The 27,295-nt window shown below is 51.4% G+C and overlaps 1 protein-coding gene and 1 long non-coding RNA gene across 2 annotated transcripts in view; one reads left to right on the top strand and one right to left on the bottom strand.

Moving 5' to 3' along the window:
* Positions 1-223: 223 nt before the first annotated feature.
* LOC308354013 lies at positions 224-3,882 on the bottom strand. Its single transcript, XR_013967837.1, has 3 exons — positions 3,751-3,882; positions 2,088-2,180; positions 224-1,752 (listed from the first exon to the last, which is right to left on the bottom strand). It is a non-coding gene; the product is annotated as an uncharacterized lncRNA (long non-coding RNA).
* GLT1D1 (glycosyltransferase 1 domain containing 1) overlaps positions 3,476-27,295 on the top strand; it is an 84,515-nt gene continuing 60,695 nt past the window's right edge. Inside the window, exons 1-3 of the mRNA XM_080821222.1 lie at positions 3,476-3,902; positions 16,988-17,136; positions 26,610-26,715. Coding sequence (XP_080677348.1) covers positions 3,559-3,902; positions 16,988-17,136; positions 26,610-26,715 — 599 coding nt within the window. The 5' untranslated portion in view covers positions 3,476-3,558. The remainder of the gene's footprint in view (positions 3,903-16,987; positions 17,137-26,609; positions 26,716-27,295) is intronic.

A 27,295-nucleotide genomic window follows, 5' to 3' on the forward strand; every position in this document is an offset into this window, starting at 1 on the left:
TGAGCACCTGGAAGAAGGCGTCCATCAGGAGGCTGGAGCTCTTGGGCCCATGGTAGGATGTTGCCTGCCTCGGGCAGCCCTGTCGGGACCCCTCACCCCTGAGAGCTTTGTCTGTGTCCTTGCTTATAAATAAACGTCTGTCGCTTTACTCACCAAAGGAGAAAAAAATGCCTACCATGACGATTAAGTCTGAAAAAAGAACAAATAATAACAATGACAAAAGACCCATATAAAGCATTTTTACTTTTAGTAACAAAGTGACAGACACAAAGCAATGCAAGCTGTCACCGACAAGGCGCTGTGCCCCAGTCTGTACAGCAGAGCTGAAGGACCGCAGAGGCCGCACTGTCCACGCCGCTTTGGGAGACGTACACCTTCTCGAATCTCAGTTCTCCGTCTGTGAAGTGCTGACAGCAGTGGTACCTGCCCCCCAGGGTTGGAGGAAGGACTGGAGCGTGCTCAGGACACCACCAGCTGCGTGAGGGGCACCACGGTTCCATTCATCCATCCAGTCTGGAAAAACTCGAGACCAAAGTTTTGGGGGCAGTGGGATTCCGTGTGGTGTTTAAATTCTGTTTTATCTGTATGTGTTAATCATATGTGAGTGTTTAATAAAAATAAATGAAAAAGTAGCACCTGGGGGGCTCAGTTGGTTGAGCGTCTGACTCTTGATTTGGGCTCAGGTCATGATCTCAGGGTGGTGAGATCGAGCCCTGTGTCAGGCTCTGTGCTCAGTGGGGAGTTGCCTTGGGATTTCCTTCCTCCTCCCTCTGCCCCTTCCCCTGGTCATGTACTCGCTCACTCTCTCGAGTTAAATCTTAAAAATAATAATAATAATAATAATAATGAGAAGTTTAAAAGAATAAGTATGGGTCAGCGCATACAACAGGTTGTTACCGTATCTTCCTTCTAGCCAACCTCTTATGCGCAACGATGGGACCTTTGTCTCTCGCATTATTAGAACCGTGCTGTGCCTTATGGCCATGTTGAGAACAGAGGCCAGACACTGGGATGCTGGACTTAGAAGCCTGGGTCCATGGTGACGGTGCAGCCAGACATAAGCTTCAGTTTCTTCTTCACATTCAGATGGAGATGGTGGAGGCGTTGAAGAGAGATGCACCAGTGCTGTCAGGCGTCCCGGCCCGTTTGGCAGTGATGAGAGCTCTGGGATGTGAGTCCTTGTGCTGTAGAGTTAAGAACCCCGTATGCCCCACGTCCAGCACAGCAGTGGGAAGGAAGGCCTGCTTTTTTTGCCGAAATCTCAAAGGGAAAATTGTTTAGTTCTGGTTGACTAGTGACCATGTTCACTAAGCAAGGCTGGAAGAATCTAGTTACTTTAGACCAGCAGCTCGCTCTCGTGTGTGGTCACATCCGAGTGCTGTCAGCAAAGGACGGAAGAGAGACCGTAGCAGTTCTGCCTCTGTCTTCTGTATTTAGAAAGATCTCTCTCCGCCTCTCTCTCTCCTTCACTCCCCCCCATATTTGTAGTTCTCAGTACTATGGTGGGGAAGAAAAATGGTACAGAGATTGGAATCTGCTAGAAAAAGAGGAGAGTGCACCACTTGTTAATGTCATGAAGGCAAAAAAAAATGAGGGAAAAAAGATGTCAGGTGCTGATTTTTATCGTAAGCCATTTCTAAAGTCAATATGCCCAGGGTGCTCTCCCCTGAAATGCTATCGCTTTTATGCAGGGAGATAATAAGCTTTCATTTCGCATGGTGCCGTGGACTGGAGAAACAGTCTGAGCAAACACTGTGACGAAAGAAAAAGCAGATTTTGCTTTACATATATTTTAAGACCCTTATGTTAGAAGCATCTGGAGAAATACCGAGATGCTTACAACCTTTTCTGTACTAGTCACCATCCCCCCCCCCCGCCCGGTAATTATTTCCATATTATCCCACAGTAACACATTTGTCTTTGTACCCTTTTCTATTACCTACTTGGGAGAGGCATAAAAGACTTCACCAAAATGAACTAATTAGCTATGATACCATATACAGTCTTTTTTTGTCTTATAAATGGGTAAACTGAAGCAATGAATGAATAAAGTAATGGGCCCTCGAAGATATGTCAGAACCTCTTACCTTACAGAACAGGTGTATTCCAGAAAAGTCCAATAAAAGTGAATTTCAGCAGCAAATCCTGTCGCAGCACTGACTTCCATTAAAGCATTAGGACTGCATTATCATAGGAATAAAATTTCACAGCAGTGCCTTATTCGGGGATGTCATTCAGCAAACATCTACTGAGTGCCTTCTCCACCCACAACCTCCCCCCACGCCCATGGAAGTTGGAGCCTGCGTGAAGACCCAGGCAGAGGGAAGGGCTGGCTGCTGATTGTGACGCAGAATGGGACCATCTGGGGGTCGGAGAGCCCTGGCTGTAGAAGTGGGGAATACGTAGTCCCCTGTGTGGGGGTCAGGGCCTTCATACACAAACTCGTTTTTGAAATGGGCCAGTTAGTGAGTAGAGTGGTTGGCTCGAGGAAGAGATGTCCACATCCAAATCCCTAGAACCGTGTTCTCAGTGACCGCGATTTGCCTCAGGGCGGCAGTGCGCCCAGCCGACAGACTGCAGTGCCTGGGTGCAGGGATGGAAGATGGGGTCATGTACACAGTAAGAGAAAGGCCTTGGCTGTGTGACACACCCGGAGGAGCTCTTAGTGCACCATTTTGGGTGCGCCCTTGAGCCGGGCCTCGCTCCTGCCTGGAATGTGAACGTGATGGCTGGGGCATGCTGCGCCTTATGGCCGTGTTGAGAACAGAGGCCAGACACTGGGATGCTGGACTTAGAAGCTTGGATCCTTGGTGACGGTGCAGCCAGACATAAACTTCAGTTTCTCCTTCATATTCAGATGGAGATGGTGGAGGCGTCGAAGTGAGCCCGTCAGCGCTGTAGTGCGCTGAAGAGCCCAGGCCCTGGCTAACACTGGGTGCTGCTGTACTCAGGCGGAGAAAGAACTCTGCCAGTGCCTCAAGGTGACGGTTAGGAAGTTGACAAGTCAGCACAACCAGTCACAAACAGCCGACCAGGCTTTCAGCGGGAGCCACCTAATAACACACTTTCTTTGCTCTGGCATCTTCTATATGAAGGTCCCGTCCTCTAACCACCACCACCACCCCCCCCCGCAACCGTTTCCAGTTTAGTACTGCTCCATTGGAGTCAACTTCGGCTCAGACAAACAGGATCTTCATATGCCCCCGTTTATCTTTTCGCATGTCTAGAGTGGACAGCTCCTCCTCAGATCTAGCTTGTCCATTGTGGAAATGCTGACTTAAGTTGGACACATGTCTGGTTTTTCAAGCCATATTAGAGACCCTGGTCCTGATACCTGAGGGGCAGACTCTGACCACCCTGGTGTGAATGAGAGGCCATCGGTGGTTCCCTAGGGGGGCATCTGCAGTCACCCCTGCTGCTGGTCCCTGTGGGAGGGGACCCAAAATACCTTTGGCGCTAGCCCCCACCAGAGCAGAGCTACGGCCTGGTCCCCATGGGAGTGGACCCACCGTCTCCCTTGGAGCCTTGAGAGTCCACCCGTGATCTCTTCTGGCTCCCATGGGCGGGAACCGGGGGAACCCCGGTGCTGGTCCCGTGGGAGCTGTCTCGCGTCTCCTCCGGCCCCCAGCTCCCCGCGCGCCGGAACCCCGTTCCAGAACCAGCGAGTGCGGGCGCGGCCTTGGGAGCGGCGGGCGCGACCGACCCAGCGCCACCGCCTGCCGCCCGGGCTCCCGCCCGTCCCCTTCTCACCCTCCTCCGTGTCCCCGCCCCCGTCCCTGGGCCTGGTCGGCGGCCGCTGGCGGTCCATGGCTGGGCGGCGGGGACAGCGGCGGCATGCGGCTCCTGTTCCTGGCGGTGCTGCGGCGGCACACAGGCAACGCCGTCACGGCGGAGCGCATCCGGTAGGTGCAGGCGCCGGCCGAGCATCCGTGATGTGAGCGCGGGGCATCTGGGGGGGCCATCCGGCCGCCTGGACCGCGCGCCCAAACGGACGGGCTGGCGCGCAGGGGCCTGTGCGGGGGCGGAAAGGCGGCAGCAGGGCGCGCGGCCCGCGGGGGCGCGGGGAGGGGGCAGTGGGAGCGCAGGACCCAGCCCCAGGCCGGTGCCCCGGCCCGCCTGGATGCGGCTGTCCTCATGCGCCCCCACCAGGCCCTGGGGTTGTCTGGGGGGTGGGGAACCCCGCTTAGGAACCGGCACTGGGGCAGGAAGGTGGAAAGAAAGCGCTCCGGGGGCTGCCCGGCTGCTCTGTGCGCACGTCTTCAAGCCTGTGATCACTGGTGCTTTCTGTGTATTAGGAGCACCCTAGGCTTGGGGACTCAGCAAGGAGAACCGCGGTCAGGTCTGTGTGATGCCTACATCGCCGTGGGGCGGAGAGAGCAAAAATGCAGGGATGTCTGCCGTGACATTCGCGATGTATATAAGCTAACAGGGTTAGAGGCCTCCCTGCTTAAGTGACATTTGCGTGGAATCCTGAGTGCAAAGGAGGGTCCCTTGAAGCCGGGGGTGGGGGGTGGGGGTAGGGGGTGGGGGGGGTGGGCTGGGAAGGGTTTCCAGGCCCAGCGTGCAGCACACATGCCAGCGCTCCCTCATCCTTCAGGTGGGCCCTGCTCTCCGAGGGGCCCCCCTCCTCCGCTCCCAGCATTCCCTGTTCCATCCTCTTCCTGCGGGCTCACCTTCTCAGCACTTGTGCTGCAGCAATCCGGTCAAATGCTTAGTTGTGCTCTTTTTGTCTGCTCTCTGCTGTGTAAGCCCCTCGGGGCAGGCCCGGAGTAGATTCATGCCTGAAGCTTAATGGAGAGTTTTGTTTTGTTTTTAACTGACTTGTTTCTGAAATTTCTCAACTTAACTTCCCCTCTCTTGGTCTGCTTCCCCATCATTAAAATGAGCGATTGGGGCAAAGCCTTTAATGTCCCTTCCCACTAAAAGATTTTACAGTTCTCCTCCAGATCGTATGTGGCAATGACTGATAGAGGATAAATTAGTTTTCTGAGGTTTACAATTAGGATTTCACAATGAGGATTTTCATCATACAGGTTTATCTTTGCTTTAATTTCAGTGCCCCTGCTTTCTCTCATAGGCTCGCGGGGGGAGGAGGTGCCCTGTGGCCTCTGCTCTGAGGAAGCACATTTCAGCAGGAGAGCGCCTGCGGGAGTCCGCAGAATTAAAGGAGGCAGTTTCAGGCCCTGATTAGTGCCAGTTAAGCTCTGGTCTGGGAGGATGGTTCCGGAGTTCGGACAATCAAGAGCGCAGGTCCCGAGGCCAGACCGAGGCTGGCAAGCCTGAGAACCAGAAGGCCAGGCTGTCTGGAATCTAGTGCATCCGGGGGGGCCAGTGCTGGGAAGGGTGAGGGTCAGAGAGAGACACGAGGTCCCGTTGGGGAACTGGAGAAAGCCGCTCTTTAACGTTTTGCTCCGGATGTGAACTGTATATACGAACCCCGATATTCCAAAGGTCCCCCAGCGGCCCCCACCAGAGAGCCATTAGGAGGAGTAGGCAACAGGGCCGTGGGGACTGTGCAGGCCCCTTGTGCTGCTTGTCCTTTGCGTTCCTGACTGCGCCCGAAGCGTGACAACAAGGGCTCTTTGTGCTCCGGTCGCTTCAGAGCCCGCCTTGTGCCCCCTTCACTCCGGAGGGAATGCAGAAAAGGAAGACTCCAAGGTTGCCAAAGACATCTTGGGGCCTGTGAAAACCGAGGCGCTTTGAGGAAGGAATGCCAGGTGTCCTGGAACGGGAGGGGAACGGAGGTTCCCTTGGTGACAGACGTTGTCCTGGAGCTAGAGCATCTACACACACGCTCCCTGCGACCCCTCTGACCTTCAAGTGACCCCAGGCCGTGGGGCAGGGAGCCCCCCAAATGAAGAAGACTGGGCTTCCCTTCAGTATAGCAGAGGAGGGGGTGTGAGTTAGGTAATACTGGATTTTCAGAAAGAAGAAATGGGGGCGCCTGGGTGGCTCCTTCGGTTAAGCATCTGCCATTGGCTCAGGTCATGATCTCAGGGTCCTGGGATCAAGTCCCGAATTGGGCTCCCTGCTCAGCGGGGAGTCTGCCTCTCCCTCTCCCGCTCTCCCTGCTTGTGCTCTCTGGCTCGCTCGCTCTCTCTGTCGATACATAAGTAAAATCTTTAAAAATAAAATAAAAAAAAATAGATGAAACCGGTCGATCCTTGGGCATCTGTTTATAGATGTAAATTAAGACCCTGCCCGGAAACAGCATTGCAGAATTGCGACGAGTGCGCGGATAGGGAGGTCCAGGTGCTCTGGGAGCATGTAGGCAGGTGGCCCATCCCGGGCGGGAGGCGGGCAGAGACCTCTGGGCATCACAAACTGATGAAAGCGTGAGCTCCAGAGTTTGCTTTCCGCCTTCACACGCGGGCTCCCAGCAGCTGAGGTGAAGCCAGGTTCCGTAAACGCGTGGCTGCTCAGTGTTCTTATCCACGAGGAGGGGATACTGCTGGGATCTGCCTCACAGGTTTGTTAGGAGAATCAGTCATACGTTCCTACATTTTCAGTGTTTTACAGCAGGGCCGGGTGCCTAGTGTGCATTCACTAAACGGGAGCGATTTGTGGTACCGCGGCCCTTCACTGGCCAGGCAGGCGCGGGTTGGTGTGAAGGGCGGCTGGGTGTCTCGGGCGAAGGGGCCGCAGGTGGGGTCAAGGGGGGGAGCAGACCCCTTCCAGACCCGGCTTGCGCAGTGTTAACAGTGTCCAGTACACTAGATGACTGACTCTCCGTGGGGTCCAGGGCTGGAAGGATGTGCGGAGGCAGGAGGAATGATTTTGCCCCTGGGGTATACACTGGGCAGTGTCAGGAGACATTTTTGGTTGTCACACTGGGCGTGAGGGGCCCCTGGCGTCTCTTGGGTAGAGGTCAGGGGTGCCAGTAGACCCCTGACAGTGCCCAGGATGGCCCCCACGGTGGAGACTGATGCAGTCCAAAATGTCAGTACTGCTGAGACAAACCCCACTCTGGGTGGAGTGCGTAGATGTGGCTGGAGACGTGGGCAGGAGCCATGTCATCCAGGACCTACGGTTTGGTGCCACGAACAGAATTAAGCCACCAAAAGCGATCCAGTTTTCAAGAGGGTCTTTTGAGCTGTGTTTTGAAGGGTGGATTGGGAGGACAGAGGAGGTGAGCATTTGGGTCTGACATAGTGCAGAAGTAAAGTAGGCAGGGCTTGGCTCTTGAATGGAGAGTGCCAAATGATAGAGCCACAACAATTTAGTAAAGAGTTTGATGGCCTTTATTCAAGGGAGAATGGCCCGTGGATCAGGGCTGCCCTGCCTCACAGCCAGCTTGCACTTCCGAGGGATCTGGGGCTAGAGCGAGTTTCACGGAACCTTCGAAGTGCCACGGCGGGGACAGGCCTGGGTGGCTGGGAGGTCGGGGGTCCTCTAAAGCTAGCAGGTTCCACCTGTGAGGGGCCAGTGAGCTGGCTAACCCGTGTGTTAGGGATGGAGCGTTAGGAGCATGTGTTAGGGATGCATTTCCTGGCCGACCACGGCTCAGGTTAGGGACGTGGGCCAGGCCACTGGGCAGCCTCTCTTTATTTCGTGGGTCCTGCCAGATGAAGTGTTTTAGCTGGTGTAGACGATAGCTGGGAAGATTGGTCTGTGCGGGGATCGGGAAACAGAGTGATTGTTTGAGTGTCTGGGTGGCACCTGACCCTTCTGTAGACCCGTGTGCCACATGTGAAGGTCCGTTCACTTCGTGTCTGCCTGAGCGGGCATTAGTTAGCATTTTCAGATGCCCTCATCGGGTACCTCCTTCTGGAGTTGTTTCCCAAGCCCTGTGAGTGTTAGAGCGTTCGTTCTTTAGCGTGGAGCATTCAGGAGTAATTACCGGTGTGGAGGGTCTTTGGTTTGCTGGAAGGGTTAAGGGAGCACGTGTGTGAACACGTGAACACGAAGTGTGAACACGAAGTCAGGGGGCCCACCGTGTCCCCACTGTGGCGCCAACCTCCACGGCCCGGGTGGCTGGTCTGGCTCTCAGTGCTGTCCAGCGAGGGCGCTAGGGCTTCCCTGTCCCGCTCTGACCCCCTGAAGCTGCAACCATTTCCCAGAAGAACCTGACCATGAGCCTGATAAGGCCTCTCCATCAGGCAGATGGGTTCAGGTCCGTCCCTAACAAAGAAGGTCATAAGGGAAAGCTGCTTGGAAGTTAAAAATAGGGTCAGGAACGTAGGGAACAAAGTTCTCCAGAGAACAAAGTTCATTTCACTGGTGACGGAGAAGTAAATTGCACAAGTAATGGATATGAAAAGCAAATATTTACACAGTTGTTTTCGTGAAAGAGTGTTGGACCCACAGTTGGAAAGGGTGCAGAACTCGAGTGCGAGGCTGGTCCTCGGAACCCTGGAAATGATCAGTCAAGGCTAGGCCAAGCTGGGCCTGAGGGCCAGCCAGAGGCAGTGCCTATGCCGTGAGAAGAATCTGGAGGACAGGGTGATGCCCCGGGGCGCTGGGCAGTGCTCCCCCATTTCCCCCGGCACTGGAAGAGCTGGACAGGGACCCAAAGATACACAGTCTCTGGCCACCTCCAGGGAAGGGATTCTGACCCCTGTTCTACACCAAGCTGTCGGATGCTGGCCAGAGTCCCGGGAGCCAGCCCTGGGGTTTGGTCTGCAGAGCTCCTCAGGGCACAGGGAAAGGCAGAGGGTTCGGGTTGTTCCGGTCCGGAGGGGTCATCCTGGGGGTCGGTGCGGCCCGCAGATGCTCGTGTTGGCGTCCGTATGCCTGTGGGGAGCTGCCCTTCGAGCCGTGGGTGGTGCAGGCTTTCTCTTCCTCCCTGTGGAGCAGGTGCGGGAGACTGGCAGCTGCATTAGATAACAGAAGCCGACAGAAACTGCGCAGAAAGGCGCTGTCAGGGAGGGTGTTGGGGAAGAGTGAGCGCAGACACAGCGCGCACCCGGGGCGGGACTGGCTCCCATCTGCCACTCACCGCTCTCGGTAGCTCGCGATTCTGCCATGATTGCCCAGTGCTGGGGGAAGAAGAAAAGCCTGAAGGAAAGTTTTCTAGTCTTCCAGCTTTGCTTTAGCAGATGCCAAGGAAACTGCGGACGTCCGTAAAGTCAGTAGGAAAAGGCTTTATCCTTGTTCCTCTTGAAGTAATAGTTCTTGAAAAGTCACTTAATATTTTCATTAAGCAAATATTTATTATTGAACATCTCTAGTAGGCACAGTGCCCGAGGGTGCCCTCTGCCTCCCGAACATACGGCCATTCGGCCACAAAGCTCTTAACACAACAGCTCAGGGCTCGGCAGGTGACTGTACAGAAGGTTCTAGCATTCCCGCGTGGCAGACAGACACACATTGGCAGAAACGACCCAGTTGCCTTGTGATCAGTGCAGGGAGAAGAGCAGGGTGATGAAAGGAGCAGGCATTCTTGACGGTCTGGGGCACTCCCCTGAGAAACGGCTCTCCTTTCTCCTACAGTTTGCTTTATTGAGATAGAGTTCACAGAAAATTCACACTTTCAAGGTGCACAATTCAGTGGTTGTTAGTCTGTTCGTAAAGTCGCACAATTATCACCACTCTCTAATTCCAGAATGTTTGTCTCACCAGATGCCCCGGCCCCACCACCCACCACTGCCCTGTCCCCGCTTGTCCGCGTTCCGTCTGCATGACTGTCTCTTGTGCACGCTCCTGTAAATGGAATCACATGCAGAGTCGTCCTTTCCACAGACTGTGCATACACGTCACTGCCGGGCCCTCTGATAGCTGCCGAGTCATTCCAGGGGTGGACACCAAGTTGCGTTTGTCCCATCCTCGACCCTGGGGTGAAGGACACTTGGGGGTGCTTCCTCTGGGAAGTGGAGCCAATAGCACACACGTTGATGTATGAGCTAGATGGTGAGTAATCCCTACGCCGGAGCCCTGCAGTGAGGGAGGTGAGGGCACAGAGAGCTGGGAATGGCATTCCTGGCCATGGAAACCACGTGTGTGGAGGCCTCGAGGTGGGAGAGGCGGAGGCGCCTGAGTGCGGCGAGAGCGAGCAGCAGGCCTGGCCAGGCTGGAGCCGCAGTGAGGGTTCCGGACACAGAGCACTCCCAGGACCGCAGGCTTGGGAGAGAAGAGGGTTGGTTCTGCAGCCTAGTGAGCACCCAGCCCCGTGTGCATGGAGTGCACCCCGACTCCCGCAGGTGGCTGTGCACTGTGAGCATCCCCAGGCGCCCGTCCGACCCAGGGCAGTGTGCCCACAGGGGTGGGGGAGCCCCGTGTCAGAGCCAGGGCTGCTCTGGGCAGACGCAGGGGCTGGGAAGCCGGTGGCACTGGCTCTGGAGGAGTCAAGGGAGGGGCATGTTCAACTGCCAAGGGTGGGTAGCTACGCCCGGTGCTGGGAGGGGTCCCTGCAATCCTAGGCCTGGGCTGCAGCCCTCCCACCGTGTCACACTCTCCTGTGTCACTTCCACGAGGAAGTGGGTGGCTGGAGCATCCTGGGCTTGCCTTGCCAGATGTGCCATGCGCTTAGGGCGCAACAGAAGGCCAGCGGAGAGGAGAGGTTAGGGCATTGACAAGAAACTCACCAGAAAGACAGGAAGAGGAACGTTTGTGGGATTGGAGGAGGTGCAGGATGGGCTGCCGGCGGCAGGCTTGGAGGCCGGGCTCTGGAGCTCTGTGAGGTGAGAGGTCTTTTGTGGCTGGAGTGATTGCGAGCCTGGTGGAGAGATAAGATTGTGGTCAGAGAGTGGATGACTTTACGGAGCGCTGGCTCCAGCACACAGGCTATATATCAAACACCAGCAAAAGCTCTGAGCTGCTTGTCTACGGCAGTATCAGAGATTTTCAGCTTTCAGTAAGTGGAAACCCAACCCAGCTGCCTGGACAGTAGAGGGAATTTAGCGGCTTATCCTGTAAAAGGTGTGCAGGTGGGGCAGGCTTCAGGCTTGATTTTGCAGCGGAGATGCTAAAGGCAAGAGTCTGCATCTTGCCCCTTCTTGGGTCCACTTGCCATACTTGCTAGGTTTTCCTGGCCCGCATCTCCCACATCAGCCTCGAAAGAAGGAGGGTCTGAGTCTCTGCAGGTGCAAGTGCGTGCCCCCAAGTTTTAGAGTCACACGTCCGTCATGGGAGCATGGCCAGCTGGGGGCTGTGATGGCCACGAGGCTGCAGGAGCACTTGTGGTGGGAGCACGGCCAGCTGGGGGCTGTCATGGCTGCGAGGCAGCGGGAACTCTCCATGGTGGGAGCACAGCCAGCTGGGGACTGTGATTGGCCCGAGGCCGCAGGAGCACTCGTGGTGGGAGCACGGCCAGCTGGGGTCTGTGATGACGGTGAGGTAGCAGGAACACTTGGGGGAGCACAGCCAGCTGGGGGCTGTGATGACGGTGAGGCAGCAGGATTACTCCATGGTGGGATCATGGCCAGCTGGGGACTGTGATGACGTGAGGCAGCAGGAGCTCTCCGTGGTGGGAGCACGGTCATCTGGGGGTTGTGATGACCGCGAGGCAGCAGGGGCTCTCCGTGGTGGGAGTGTGGCCAGCAGGGGCGCTGTGATGGCCACGAGCAAGCCCGGGCACCCCTGACTGGGGCTGGAGCACATCCCAGTCAGATGGGTAACAAGGACTTTCAACGTTTTGGGAGGAGGGACATGGGAATGTACACTCTGGAAGCCACAGTATATGGCAGATGTGAGACCTGCACTAATTCTCATCAAGGAAAGGGGAAAGCAGAGGCCCGTGATTTGAAGATTTAAGGGAATAAGAAATGTTGGCACTGAAGGAGCAAGAAATACCTTTGGGAGCCTTAAAATCAGGCAGTTTTCCATAGAACTTCAAATACTAATCCTCTCTTGGTAAAAATGGCAGAGCTGGCGATGGTGAGAGCATCTGCCTGGCACTGATGGAAGCAATGTGATCGTCCTTGTCGGTTTGCATATTCTGGTGGTCACTTTAAATAGAACGCAAAGAAATGGATGAAATTAATTGTAATAATATATTCTCTTGAACTCAGTATTTCCGAATATCATGTCAACATGTCATCACTACAGAAATTATTAATTAGCTGTGTGCATATTTTACACCTAGCACATCTCTATTTGGGCACTTAGCACATCTCTATTCGGGCACTTAGCATATCTATTCAGGCCTTTAGCACATCTCTATATAGGCTAGCCCACAAAGCTTCATGGTTTTCACTAGCCTCTCCTACTCCCTCCATTCATTAAAACTTCATTAGTCCCATCTCAGCAGACATTGGGGCTTGGGACACTTCCTGATCTGGACATTTTGCCTGTTTTCTTATGGGCCTTTTTATTCTTTAAAAAATACTGGCTTCGGGGCTCCTGGGTGGCTCAGTGGGTTAAAGCCTCTGCTTTCGGCTCAGGTCATGATCCCAGGGTCCTGGGATCGAGCCCCACATCGGGCTCTCTGCTCCGCGGAGAGCCTGCTCTCCTCTCTCTCCCTGCCTGCCTCTCTTGCCTACTTGTAATCTCTGTCTGTCAAATAAATAAATAAATAAAATCTTTAAAAAAATTAAAAATAAAAATAAATAAAATATACTGGCTTCACCACAGTAATCTCTTGAGCACCAGAATCCCATTAAAATCCCATTTTAAAAGTAGATACACTCTACAGTTTACAAAACACATCGACAGCATTATTTGAAGTAACGTGCTGTCCCGCAGATGTGGTGTTGTCTCACTCAGTCCACAGAAGGTTGCATGGGGCAGCATCCTGTCTAGTTCACCATGCCAGCTAGAGCCTGCAAGTTTGAGCAGGCCGCCACACAAGGGCTTCCGTCCTCATGAGCACCCTCATCATTCCCAGACCAGCATCATTTCTTTTACACATCACAAGTTCTTGCAGTACTGTCCAGAGAGCGCCATTTTATTCCAGCCCAGCTGCCTTTCCCCTAACCAGAAACGGCACATCCCTGCTTCTCCCCTGTAGGTACTGCATCACTGGACCGGGCCAGGGGCTCATGCTGTGAGAGGCCCACGGGGTGGGACAGGCTTGAGGAGTCCTAGGGGCCTTGTTCCCATCTCAGGGTCACACAGGGGCCCATGGAGTTGGAACGGAATGCAGTTGGTGTTGCCTGCTCTCTCAAGTTCTTCCTGCATTTTTTTGTAATTCAGACAGCATAGTTTATGCAGATTTGCATAAGTTAAACACACAAATGATCCAGGTTCTCTGTTCCCTCAGTTAAAGAGGATGGTTTTCAGCCGGGTAGAAGCAGCCAAGTCCTATTGAATCTGGAGTCAGGCATGTGCAAAAGGTTCCTCTCTCCTAGAACCACCAAACAATGCTTCAAAATCTCTTGATTTGTTAGAGAGGCCTTCCTTCTCAAAACAGCCTTCAGTTGGGGTGCCTGGGTGGCTCAGTCGGTTAAGCGTCTGCCTTCAGCTCAGTCCTGGGACTGAGCCGGGCAGCTGCCCGCTCCCTGCTCAGTGGGGTGCCTGCTTCCCCCTCCGCTCCTCCCCACCACTCTTGTTCTCTCTCTCTCAAATAAATAAAATCTTAAAAAAAAAAGCCATCAAGTAAACCAGAACTCCTTGGACATATTAGGTGCTCATGGAGTTTATTTGAATCAAATGATCACTTATAGAAGGAAGAGGGACAGAGCAGCTTAAAAACATTAAAAGTTGTTAAAAATTAAAAGTTAAAAAACTTCAAAAGTTTTTAAGTTCTGATTAAAACCAGAAACGAGGGTAAACTCTTAGTCATGGAGAATTATGATTAAAAAAATTATTTTGGAATATTTATAAGATCATAATGTTAGTGTTGAAATGCCATTTAAAAATACATTTAATAGATCAAGAACAACCCCTTGTGTGTACTTAAACCCTCCATTCCATATGTCCTATTTTATTTTGCATGAGCCCAAAATCTGTCAGGAATGGATTCTCCAAGTAGAAATCAAACCACTTCTTTTCCATTTATCAACACATTTGTTTTTGGTTTCCCATTCCCTAGAATTTTAAGAAAATGGAGTAACAGTCATTCACCTGTGCTTGGAAACACACTGAATTCTCACGTTTGTAAAACACTAACTTTGAGGCCGCCGGAGCGGGCTCTGTTTGTCGGGGGCTCTGTTTGTCGGCCGCTCAAACCTTCCGGAGGAGTTGAGGCGGGGCGGGGTGGGGCAGCGTTCCCAGCAGATAACGATTGATCAGCATTCACAGTGGACATGATAAGATCAAGGTACTTGCTGTACTTCAGTAGTTGAAGCAAGATCTCTGCTTTGCTTACTCTCCCAGTGACAGCTGCCGCATTGTGCATTTAATTAGAGAGAGAGGACAGTGCTGGTTCGCAGACCCGTGCAGGTGCGCGTCCTCACCTTCCTCCCCCGAGCAGGTGTGAGCGAGACGTTCTCTGGCTGTGCCGCTCCCTCAGCGCTCCTGAGCTTGCCAGTGGCTCCCACATCGCAAACAACTTGACATTTTATGACCCCTTTGCTTAAAGATTCTAGTTCCTTCATTCTTTCATTCTTATCCTTATTTGTTTTGTACCCTGTTGGCCCTGCATGCAAGCCAGCCAACTCACCCGGTGTTTAGCTGAGGAAACAATGGTCTGTTCTATTGCCAGAGTAAAAAAAAAAAAAGAAGAAGAAGAAGAAGGTCTATGTTGGACTTGAACTTTGTACTCTAGTGACTTCTGGATGATTTAGGAGATGCTCAGGGTCAGTTCCAGGGTACTTGGGTGTCACCTACGCGCTGGCTTTGTCATAGAAGCCTAAGTGGGAGGGAAGGGTCCTGAGCGAGAGAGGCTCGGCGGGCCGCGATGGGGGGCAGATGTGTGGCGGGAGCGGGGCTGTCGGATCTCCCTGCGGGGGGCTGGCATTAGGAGATGGACAGTCATGACCGCGGGCGCTCTGGACGCGTGCCAGTGGGCATCCTGCAGGCGGAAGAGCAGGTCTGGAGCTCGGGTGGGGGGTGGGGCGGCCGGCAGGTGGGCTGGGAAGGGCGCCTGCCGCGCGCTAGGCCAGGGCGTTGGATTTGATCCCGGAGGTGCATTCAGCCGTCTGTTCATTCAAGAAGCAAGGCAGATTTGGGGCCCGTTCTCCCAGAGTGGACGGCTGAGCTGGCTACGCCGGGAGAACCGGGTGGGTTCATCGTACCTACACGCGCACACACGCCTCCATCGATGATAAAATATGATATCTGCCCGTGCTTCAACCCCCACAGCACAAAAGGGCATGGCCCTGTTTGTCCTGTGTAGACATGGTCATGGCGGTCTCTTCCTTGTGCGTCCTACAGACACTCCGTGCGCGCACACTGTGTACAGACACACGGTAGTCTTCACTCTCTCTCCATTAGCGACCTATTCTGGAGCCGATTCCGTGTTATACTTGATCCTTGAACGACTGGGCGTTTGAACTGCATGGGTCTGCGCACGTGCCGAGTTTGTTTCTGTAAATACGGTACAGGGCTGTAAATGTATTTTCCTTCCTTATGATTCCCCGGGTAACCTTTCCTTTTCTCCAGTTTATTGTAAGAATACAGTGTATGATAGGTATAAGATACAACATCTGCATTAATCAACTGTTTTAGTGGGAAGGCGCCCAGAAGTAGGCCGTTGGTGACATTTTGGAGGAGTCAGAGTAATAGGGGGATTTTCGTCTGGGGACGATGCCGCACCCCCCTTCCCCAGCTGTTCGAGAGTCAGCTGTATGTCGCTGCGAGCTGCTGCATTCCTTTCTCTGACGGGGACAGCGTTGGACTGTATGGCACGTGCGCGGTGTAACGGGCTCCCTGCTGACGGACCCGGACGTCGTGTCCAGTCTGTTCGGGGAGGAAGACACAGCTGCCCGGGCTCCTGCTGGGTGTGTGTGTCTGCACTCATGTCCAAGGGCAGTTTGGGAACCGATTCCTGGACATGGAGGTGTTTGGTGACAGTGTGCTCACCTCCAGGGTTCTAGCTGCTGCTCTGTCGTCCACCGGAGAGCTTGTGCCCGTTCTCCTGCTCAGAGGAGTGTATGGGAGGGTTTATTTCACAGAGCCGTAGGCAGACTTCTGAGCTTTACAGATGTTGTCTGTAAAAAAACGACCAAAGTTGAGCACCATTTCCCATATCTAAAAGCCCTGTTGAATTTCTTTTTCTATGGCCCACAATTTTAGGTCCACCCCTAACTATTAAGTTGTTACTTGGTTTTTTTTTTCCTTATTGGTTTATGAGAGCTCTTTATTAAGTAAATTAGCTTCTTTCCTTTTGTAAGAGTTGTTAGTAGTTTTTCTCAGTTTCTTATCTTTTGATTTTGCTCATTCTATGTCATTATTCAGAATTTTTCTTTTATTAGATTTGTATTTTAGTTTTATGTTATAAGGAACTGAGCCAGGATGAGAAGAAAGACATGTTTCATAGATATTTTGGAGGTAGAATGGAAAGGCCAGGAAATATCTTTGGAAGCTATAATAATGGGTGACTTTGTCTTTTTTTTTAATGTTATGTTAGTCACCATACAGAACATCATTGGTTTTTGATGTAGTGTCCATGATTCATTGTTTCCATGTAACACCCAGTGCTCCGTGTGATCCATGCCCTCCTTAAACCCATCACTAGGCTTTAGTAAGAACTGAATTTCAGATGCCTCAAAGCAAACTTCAGGTTCCATCCATAACTAAGGGACAGGAGGGAAAAACCAGAATTTAAGGAAATATAAAATGAAGGAAATATTAAAAAAAAAAAAACAACTTCCTGTTCCAGCAAATGTGACTGAACACTGTGTGTGTGTGTGTGTGTGTGTGTGTGTGTCCACACGCACGTGTGTTTTGTCTCAGGACTGAATTAGCCCTTCATCCCGCTGGCCTTGGTCCCCGTCGAGGTCCCAGGGACTGGACACTGGTGGGTGAATCGTTATTGCTAGTGATGGTGAGCCTTGTCCTATATTTTAGGAGGATTTGCCCCTACAGGACAATTTAGAAGATATTATTTTCTTAACGTTTTGATTTAAATAATCTTTCGATTTAAGATGTTAATCCCCGTAGCCACTTGTGCCATATTTCTCCTTCGCCCTCATCTTTTTCTTTTTCTGTTTATATTTTTTTGGTAAAGGGACCATCTAGAAGCTGCCGGCCATGTATGTCTTCTGAAAGATGCCTGTGACCTGGAAAGCTCATCTGAAATTGCCCGCCTCATCCAGGCCGAGAACTTGGAGGCAGCACTGGCTCTTCATCTGTACAGAGGAGGCCGACTCCTGCGAGGTAGGCCTCTTTCTCTCCAAAGGTGAAACACTGGAAATTGTGGAAACTAGAAGCACTTACAGGGTCAAATAAAACAGAGCTGAGGGCCGCCGGCGGGGGAGGTGCTCAGTGGGTTAAGCCGCTGCCTTTGGCTAAGGTCAGGATCTCAGGGTCCTGGGATCGAGTCCCACGTTGGGCTCCCTGCTCGGTGGGGAGCCTGCTTCTCCCTCTTTCTGCTCATGCTCTCTCTCCCTTAAATAATTAAAATATTAAAAAACAAAACAAAACAGGGCTAAGCTCTAGTTCATGCTATTTGCCTGGTTCAGGCTTGGAGGGAGCACACTCGTCTTTTTTGCTTGGTCCTTCTTAGGGACTCGCTTTCCAGAAGGATGTAATTCTGCTGAGTGAGGGTGGATGTGTGCTGAAACTACTGTGCTACATCCAGGGAGCTATCCTGGATGTCTCCGGTGTGCAGTTCCTCACTCAGAGTAGAATTTCCAGAAGTCAAACATGCGCATCCTGTAGGAACATAGAATGAGCATGTATGAAATGCCGATTTATTAACTCGATGCCGCAGATTTACTAACGAGGGAAGCACTGAGATCCTGCAGCCAGCTTAGAGAGCATGAGGAGCTGGGAGTTGAGTAGGTGACTTAATGGAGAATATTAAATTAGGTTGTTCAGTTAGCTACAGAGCAGGCTCACGTCCAGTGGGCAATGAAGGAAGCTTTGGGGCTGTCTGCCCTCCGGGTGCATTAGTCAGGGCTGTCAGAGAGAAGAGCCCAGGAGGACATGCGCAGACACATAGAGGAGGAGGTGGGCTTAGATGTGATGACAGAGGCCCAGAGGTCTCCTGACCTGCCCTCCGCAAGCCAGAGAACCAGCAACCGATGCTGCCCTTCCATCTGGGTCTAAAGGTTTGAGAGTCGGGGGGCTGCTGGTGCCAGTCGCTGTGAGTCGGAAAGCCAGAGAGCGGGGACCTGGGATGTCCGAGCACAGGGGAAGAGGAATGTCTCTGCTCAACCCAGAGAGTGAATTTCTCTTCCTGGCCTTCCTGCTCCTCTGGGGCCTTGAGCAGACGACCGGGCGCCGCCCGCTAGCCTCAGTGCCGCGGCCATCTTCCTCCTCCAGTTGCCAACTCGGATGCTCATCTCAGCCGGAAACACCCCCCAGACACACCCCAAAATAATGTTTTACCAGCTGTCTTGGCAGTCCCTGAGCTCAGACATAGCGTTAACCATCACCAACGCACAGAAGTGATTTCCATTGATACTTGACCCCAAGCGGGTCCAACATGGTGCTTGCCCTCAGAGCCCTGAGATCTCGCCATTTGTAACGATGTGGCTGGAACTGGAGGGTATTGTGCTCAGTGAAATAAGTCAGTCAGAAAGACAAACATACGATTTCACTCATATGTGGGATTTAAGAAACAAAACTGATGAACGTAGGGAAAAGAAAGGAGAAATAAAACGAGATGAAAACAGAGAGGGAGGCAAACCACAGAGGCTCTTAATCATAGGAAACAAACTGCCAGTTGCTGGAGAGGAGGTGGGTGGGGGAACGGGGTACCTGGGTGACGGGCATGAAGGAGGACACGGGATGTAATGAGCACTGGGTGTTGTATGCAAGTGATGAATCACCCAGTTCTGCTTCCGGAATTAATGGCATACTATATGTTAACTAAATTGAATTTAAAAAGCAAAACAAAACCCCTGAGTCCAGTGCTCTCGGGCCGAGCCAGCCAGGCACCCCAAACTGCAAAGTATTTGGTACAACTTCACAGGGTATGAGCTCCTAATTAGTAGTAAATAGCGAAGTTGAACAGCAGTATCCTCTCTTAAGCACTTGGCTCATCAGTCCACGGGGGCCTTAAAACACGGCTCCCTCCATCCCTGAGAGGCTGTGGGCGCAGTCCTCATTCTGACTTCAGCTACAACCGGGGGCTCTTTCTTCTCGTCACTCCCGAGGCCGGTGTGATAGGGGCGAGCACAGAGGCACTGAGCGACGGCCAACGACATCGCGGCGTTGTAGCTGAGCGAGGATCTTTCCCCAGAAGCCCGTGGACTGACATGGCAGGGGCATCACATTTCAGGAGGCGTTCTGTCAGTTGAGGGCCAAAAGGATCCAGGGCCGTCCTCACACCAGGGTGGAGCTTCCGCCAGCAGCTGGGCTGGGCTTCGGAAGTTTTCAGCAGTCTCGGCAGTCTCGTTGCTAGAGGTGACTTCCTGCCGCTCCACACCGCATCTGGCTTGGCCTCCCTTCCTGCTCTGCCTCCCACCTCCTGCCCCCGATGGGGAGCGGGGGCCTCGCCGGATGCTCGCTTCCTGTCTGGGCACACTGGGCAAGGTGCTGGTTTTAAAATTTAAGCTGCTGCATGCACACTTAAAAAACAAACAAACAAACAAAAACCTCCCCCCAGCACGGAGTGAACGTGACTAAATGATCGAAGACAAAAAGAAAACCTTTCTCCCACTTCTCGTTCCAGCTGTCTAGTCTCTTATCCCCAGGGACAACTAGTGATCATTTGCTTGTGTATTCTCCTGGAACTGTATTACAGGTACTGTGCTAGTTACCTGTCTTACGTAACAAATTACCTCTAAAGTGAGTGGCTTGTAGCAATGCATTTCCATGTAGTAGATTCCGTGGGTCTGGAATTCAGAAACAGCTGTGCCGAGGATTCTGTCTTGGGCTGTCCGGCGAGGCTGCAGTAAGGACCACATACGACGTGCTCCGGACGTGTTCTGGCCGGGGCTGCGTCATCTGGAGGCCTGACTGGTCCCTCACCCGCCACCTGCTGTGGGCGGTTGGCGCTGGTTTCTCACCAGTGGGCCTCTGCTGAGGTTTCCGAGCGTCCTCAAGACATGGCAGCCAGCTTCTCCAAGAGAGAGCACGTTGGAAGCTGACTGGTCTTTGTGATCCGTCCTCGGTAGCCCTAGGTTCCAGGGCTTGTCCTGCTTACACAGATGAGCCCTTGGGGGCACGGGAGGGGACCTCATCGAGCGGGACCATCAGGGGCTGGCCACCCTGTGAGGCCAGGCACATATTTGTACGTATCTCCTCCCTGGAAATCAGCATGAGTGGGAGCACGCTGTAGTCAGGGTCTTGCTTTGTACCACCCAGCGGTGCTTCTGGGAGATGTTTCTGCAGCAGCACAAGTATAATCTACCTCATTCTGCCAAGGCTTGCGGAACCTTCTGTGCGTGGGGGTGCCATCATGTCACCAAGCTTCCATTAAGGAACACTGAAGCTCTCTTCCATGCTTTTCTCCCACAGTCATGGCAGCAAATATCTCTGTACGGACATCTTAGCTTAGGAACCTAGGAGAATCTACCCGTGCCTCCGTACTTTTGCAGCCCTGCTTGAACCATCTGCACAAACCGTTTTCCATCCGTGGGGACGGTTTCTTCAAAGTATTACTCCCAAGAGCTCTCTTCCTCGGAACAGATATGACTTGGAATTCTGTTGCAGGTGTCCTGGGGCATAGAGTCTGCAGTTGATCTCAAAATACAAAAAAAGTGTAGAGGCCAAGATACAGTCCAGTTTTAAAGCTCTTGGGAATCTTTACAAGGTTGTAACTGACCGATGGACGTCTGTTCTGCACTCAGTAGGCTTCATACCCTGGGGCTAGTGATTCTGTTTACCATCGGGTATATTATTATCTATAAAATTATGCATTTTTAATGTCTTACACACATACACGTGGAGTGTACTTTATTTCCACAACTGCGTGACTCTGTCTTTAAGTACACTTGAACTACATATCTTAGCGATCTTTCCAAATCAGCAGAGCTCCTTCTGCCGTACTTTTGTTCCTGGCTGTGCGGTGTTCTACCAGAGCAATGCACCATGTTTGTTAAAAGTCTGCCTCACTTTTGCTGTTACAGGTAAAGCCACAGCAAGTGTGATTACAATTTTACTTCACTCTGTGGGGATATTTGGTGAATTAAATTCCTCACATAACCTGTGACCAGAGGACTGTGTATTTTTCATTTGGATTGACAGGGACAAATTGCCCTCCAGAAAGGTCATTCCAGTCCGAGCTCAGCCAACGGACGGAAAGACCTGTTTCCTCTCGCTCTGGTCACATCACTGGGTTTTCTCCTTCAAAGTCCACTTTTTCTCCATGTTACCATTTCTTGGCCTTTGCTTCAAGTAAGTGGAGGAAAAGCACAAAGTCACTTAAGCTTTCTCTCCCAAGTACTAGGAGGGGGGCGCCCTCCCTAGAACCCATCGCACGAGGGAACGAGTCTTCCTGCTTTGGTCAAACAAAGGCTGGGACCCGAAGCAGCACCGCTGCTCGTGAACTCAGCCCGGCTTCCGTTTGCGCGTTTATTCCCAGTTGTTGTCTCCGCGGTGGCACGTGTGTTCCTAAAGCTCATCTCTTTGCAAGCACACTCTCCCCGAGCTGCGGACCGTGAGCAGCGCCACAGTCGCCATCGGCAGGATGACCTTGTGACCCTCACCCCATGTGTCCAGGGTCCCTTCCTCTCCGTTCCCCGTGCTCGGCTGCCCTGTGCTGGCGGCCGGCCGGGCACGATTTCATATGATTCTAAGTTTTCCATAGATTAAAGTATATAGTTCTTAAAGCTATGTTTTTTTAATATTTACTTATTTGGGGGGCGCCTAGGTGGCTCAGTGGGTTAAAGCCTCTGCCTTCGCCTCGGGTCATGATCCCAGGGTCCTGGGATCGAGCCCTGCATCGGGCTCTCTGCTCAGCAGGGAGCCTGCTTCCTCCTCCCTCTCTGCCTGCCTCTCTGCCTACTTGTGATCTCTCTTTCAAATAAATAAATAATCTTAAAAGAAATTTAAAAAAAAAATTTTGCTTATTTGGGGAGAGAGAGCGTGAGCAGTAGGGGCAGAGGGAGAGGGAGGATCTCAAGCCGATTTCGTGCTCAGCACAGAGCCCGACATGGGGCTCGAACTCACGACCCTGAGCTCACGACTGGAGCTGAAACTAAGAGTCAGACACGTAACTGACTGAGCTGCCCAGGTGCCCCTGGATTAAACCATATTTTAAAATGTAGAACATTTAATTGTTTTTTTTTTAATTGTGGAAGCAGATCATTTGGAAACTTCCTAAAAGTACAAAGAAGGAAATACAGCCCCTTGAGTTTCACTACCCAGATGTGACTGCGTTTCCTGTACATGTTTGGTTTTATTGATTTCGTGTTTGTATTCAAAATTAAATTTACACAAAAAGATATACTCGTACAATATAAACTTACAACTTCTTTTAAAGAAATACTAATTCATGCTTCCTGGGCTAAGCACTGCGGACACTGTGTCTGACATTCTCATCCTTCTCTCTGTGCGATTTGGGGATCGTATCACAGTTTAGCGATCTGTCTTACCTACTGACACGTTAGGAGCGTTTCCCCCCTCATTGAATGGTCTTCAACAGCATGATAGGAGCAGTCAGATCCTATTTCCACTGTCCTGCTCAGTTGTAAACAGTGTTGTGGTGAGCAGGCATCTGCAGGGCCCCTTTGCTTTAAATTTGATTTTCTGGGGCACCTTGGTGGCTCAGTGGGTTAAGCCTCTGCCTTCGGCTCAGGTCATGATCCCAGAGTCCTGGGATCGAGCCCCACATCGGGCTCTCTGCTGAGTGGGGAGCCTGCTTCCCCCTCTCTCTCTGCCTGCCTCTCTGTCTACTTGTGATCTCTCTCTGTCAAATAAATAAATAAAATCTTTAAAAAATTTTTTTGATTTTCTAAGTGGGGCACGCCCCCCCTCAGGGCATATCTGTGCATTTTTATAGCAGATACATGTTGCCAAATAATAACCAGCCACACTTATATGTCCATGCACAGTAAATATATCTAAATAAAACCTTAATGGCATGGACAAGTGGAAGTTTGCTTTTCTTTTTAAAACCAGTATTTACTGAGAGAATAATTAGGTAAATAAAGTTGCTAAGAAGAATATTCAAGTTCTGAGAAATAGCATATTAACAATATTAACATTTATTATAGCTATTTTGCAGGTACAATGCAAGTATTAAAAACAATATGAATTTTTTTTCAAGATTTTATTTATTTGACAGAGATCACAAGTAGGCAGAGAGGCAGGCAGAGAGAGAGAGGAGGAAGCAGGCTTTCTATGGAGCAGAGAGTCCGATGCGGGGCTCGATCCCAGGACCCTGGGATCATGACCTGAGCCGAAGGCAGAGGCTTTAACCCACTGAGCCACCCAGGCACCCCAACAATATGAATCTTAATGTTTTGTTTAATGGATGCATTGCATGTGTTCCTCCCCTTGGACATGTCTGTGAAAGACGTCCAACGTGTATACCCACTCGTCTTTCAAGTGCATGCTAAGAGAACTCCGTAGCTTCCCTTCTGAAATACAGCAGACGACCGCTTGTGTGGGGGCTTCCTGGGTTCTCCTTCATCTGCCCTAAGTGACACACAAAGAAAATAGGCCCAGTGATCCAACGTTGGCAGGAAGCTGGGTGAGAAGTGCTTCAGTAAAGCTCTTTTTCGGTTTCTCGTTGAGAATCGGCTTCAGGCTTGAACCTGGTGAGGAAGCAGATGGTGTCAGGTGGCTGATAAAGGAGCCAGGTTCAGGAAACCATGGTGTTTTTTCTCAGCAGACTCCCAGGAATGACAAATTTTCAGTGGAGGCCTTGATTGATGAACGAGAACCAGTCGCTTCAGCAGCTCCAAGTAAATGCACTTGGAAAGTAGTTTGTGGACTACTTTTCAAGCTCAGTTCATTTCTACAAAGGCTTTTCAAAGATTTAATTAGGGAGCGAGCATTGTATCAGGAGCAAGGGGTACAAAATTAATAAGCCATGGTGCCTGTTCTCAAGGATTTTCCAGGCTACAAATCAGTCCTAAAGCCTTACGATAAATGGCATGGCATTGAAGTGGGGGGATTTACTTCCAAGGGACCCGGTGAAGACGTCAGAGAGGAGGGTGTGCCTGAGTGGGGTTTTGAAGGATCAGTAGGAGTTTCTAAATATTTTATATAGCAGAGGACTTCTAGAATTTTCCACTCATAATTATGGATGCAGTTTCTTAAGACTAACGTGCTATTTATTTAAAGCTTTGTTTTCTCACCAATAGAATGAGTATTGAAGAAATAGGAAAGCAAATGAAGTATCCCACATTCCATCCCTCCGAGTGCTGATTTAATTCAGGGAGCTTCTGGATTTTATATTTAAACACTTTTTGGGCGTAAAGCACGGTGATATAGTATCACAGAGTCCATCCTGTGCTGGTAGGTCGTATGTAGTGAGTCATTTAGCCCCACGAGTACGTCAGCTAATTAGCATGACCTCCGTTTCACAGATGAGATGGCCGAGGTTCTGAGAAACCTGGTGTCCTGCTCAAAGTCCTGCGTTTTCCAGGCGGAGAACCAGGGTTCTGACCCAGGATGGTGTGGTGTCAGAGTCTGGTGTTTTTTCTTCCTCGATTTGATTAATTTGAGCGGCAGCCACTTGGCCAGCAGCTCACGGTGCCCATCATTTTAGTTAGTGAATGCTCTCGTTTCTCTGTCCGTGATACTGGCTGTCTGTCTTTCTGGTGTCTGCTGTTCTGTCTTTGGAGATTCCACTGAAAAAAAGGCTCTTTCTGTGATTTTCCTTACCCTAATTTTCCTTAACTGGCAGTTTTTATGGGTTGGCGGGGCGGGGGGGGGGGTTGCTGTATTAGTTTCCTATTGTGCAATTTACCACAAACCCAGTGGTATAAAACACACGTGTTTTGTCCTCTAGCTCTCAAGGTCAGAAAGCCGAAATGGGTCTCCTGGGGCTAAAAGCAAGATGTTGGCGGGACTGTTTGCTTTGTGGAGGCTTCTGTGGCAAATCTGTTTCCTTATTTTCCACCTTCTGGAGGGACCCACACTCCCTGGTTCAGAGCCCCTCCCTCCCCAGAGCCCGCCATGGCCAGTCCATGTAAGGACCCCGTGATTACACTGCCCCACCTGGATGGTCCAGGATAATCTCTTCCATTTTAGGGTTAGCTGACCGGCACCCTCCATTCTACGTAGCCTAATTTACCTTTCCCCTGAAACGTTCCTAGGATCCAGCAGTTAGGAACGGACATCTTTGGGGGTCACTGTTCTTCCCTCCTCACGCCTCCCTCTGGTCCCCAAGATTCGTGTCGGTCCCACATGCTAAAACCGTTCACTCTCTCAACATCCCCCAGTATCTACACCCATTACAGAAGGTGAGTCATTTCTGCAGGGGTGCTCTTCTCTGTCTGCGGTTGTGGAAAAGGTCATTATCTGTCCATAGTAAGAAGCAGCCGACGACAGAACACGTTACAGAGTAAAAAGTAACGTTCCGCTCCCATCCCAGATCTGTGGTCCTGTCGGTCCCTTGTCCAGAGGCAGCAACAACCAGGTTTTCTGTATGTTCTTACACTGAGCTTATACATATGTATAGACACACACACACACACACACAACACGTGTATGTTTATATATATATGTGAATGTTTATCATTCATGATAAACATGAGCTAGCGCTCATGTAATAGATTTTTTTCAGTCTTTTTATGTCCGTGTACACACACACAACCCCGTAGGCTTCCTTTTTTTTTTTTTTTTTTTTTTTTTTTTTTAGAAAAAGGCTGGTCTTCAGCGGCGTACCTGAGTTGTTTTCCCATCCTTTGCTCTCCCTCGCTGCCTCGGGGTGTCTGGGGGCGCCACCGTTGGACTTAGCGTCTAGGGGCTGAATTCTTAGCAGTCAGATTCCAGGGGAAGAGCCATCTCCCCAGAGAGAAGAAAGACAGAATCTGCTCATTTGCACTGATGGGAATAATTCTAAAGCAAATAAAAGGAAAGACGAGTACCCTTTGAGTGACCTACTGAGTCTCAGGAGGGATGGCTCATTCCAGAAACCCAGTATGAAGGTCCCTCTTGGGTCTGGTTCAGTTGGTGGCTTGCCAGCCAGCATCTGGCCTTTGGTGTGGCTTCTGCTCAGCACAGCCTCGCTCGTTGGAGCTCAACAGACGTCCCGTGACTAAGCCTGTCACTGGCACAGGACAGACTTGCTCCCTGGCAAATCCTCCCACATGTCACGTGCACAGTGTGTGGCCCCCACGGCAGCTGTGCCGAGCCCTGCCCGAAGTCATTGCGCCAGGATGCCCGACGTTTTCTGTAGGTCCTCGAGAGCATGGCACCTGCTCTTGGGGTCCCCGGCCGGCTGCACTGGGACTGCGTTCTTTCTGTCCTAAATGCCCATCTCCCGGGAGCACTCAGCTTGGCTTGACAGACGGTGGCCGCACTGTTTTTCATTTGTTAAAATGTAAAGCTAATTGATTCTAAAGGGTGCTGGCCCCGGTGGTCTGAGCTGATTAACCCCCACGTCCTGATGTGTATAACAGTGATGCCTGCTCCGCGCTCAGGTGAGCCGGACTAAAGGAAACAAACAGACCAACACGGTCTGCCAAGTTCAGGGAACACGTTCTCGCGTCTGCTGTGGGAGGGGATGGCGAGGGCTGTTTCCAAAGCCTTGCTCCGCTTCATTAACTGTCATAATTTTGCAGGTCATGGAATCCCATTTGGAATCATCTTTGGTGGAACTGATTTAAATGAAGATGTTAACCACAGAGAAAAAAACGAAGTGATGGGAAAGGTCCTCGAAGAAGCCAGGTAACGCGGCTGAGAACCTCCCAGGGGTTAAGCATTTGGGCAGAGTTCGCTGAAACCAGGCGATTCAGAAGGGCCGCTGTTGGGAGGTTCCTGTGTTACCATAATAAACCCAAGCTCTCTTTTTTTTTTCAATTTCACTTTTTTCTTTCATGTGCACATTTTAATTTTGCCATGAAGAGTCATGGTAAGCAAGTTATTGCACATGAATAATTGTTCAATGATGGTTCGCATTGGGCCAACCTTAGAAGGTTGGAATTATTAGAATTATTAGAATTATTCCCATCAATGCAAATGACCAGATTCTGCCTTTTTTCTCTTTTTTCCTGCCGGGTCAAAGGCGCACACTGTAGTCCTCAGAACAGCACACGCCGACTCTCGCCCTGTGAGCGCACGCAGCAGGGAGGGGGTCACTGTGGGCGTTTGGGGCAGGACTGTCATTCCTCGCGGGGCCATGCTGCACGTCCCCAAGCCTGGCTGGACACTGCACGCTGGTGACACCTGCCGGCACTGCCGCTAGAGTCTAGCATGTTTCTAGCCCCATGGGCGGGCGTTGTTGCCCCTGGTCCAGAATCCAGAGCCG

This window comes from Martes martes, assembly GCF_963455335.1.
Source record: "Martes martes genome assembly, chromosome: 13".
In the NCBI taxonomy this organism is placed as follows: Eukaryota; Metazoa; Chordata; class Mammalia; order Carnivora; family Mustelidae; genus Martes; species Martes martes.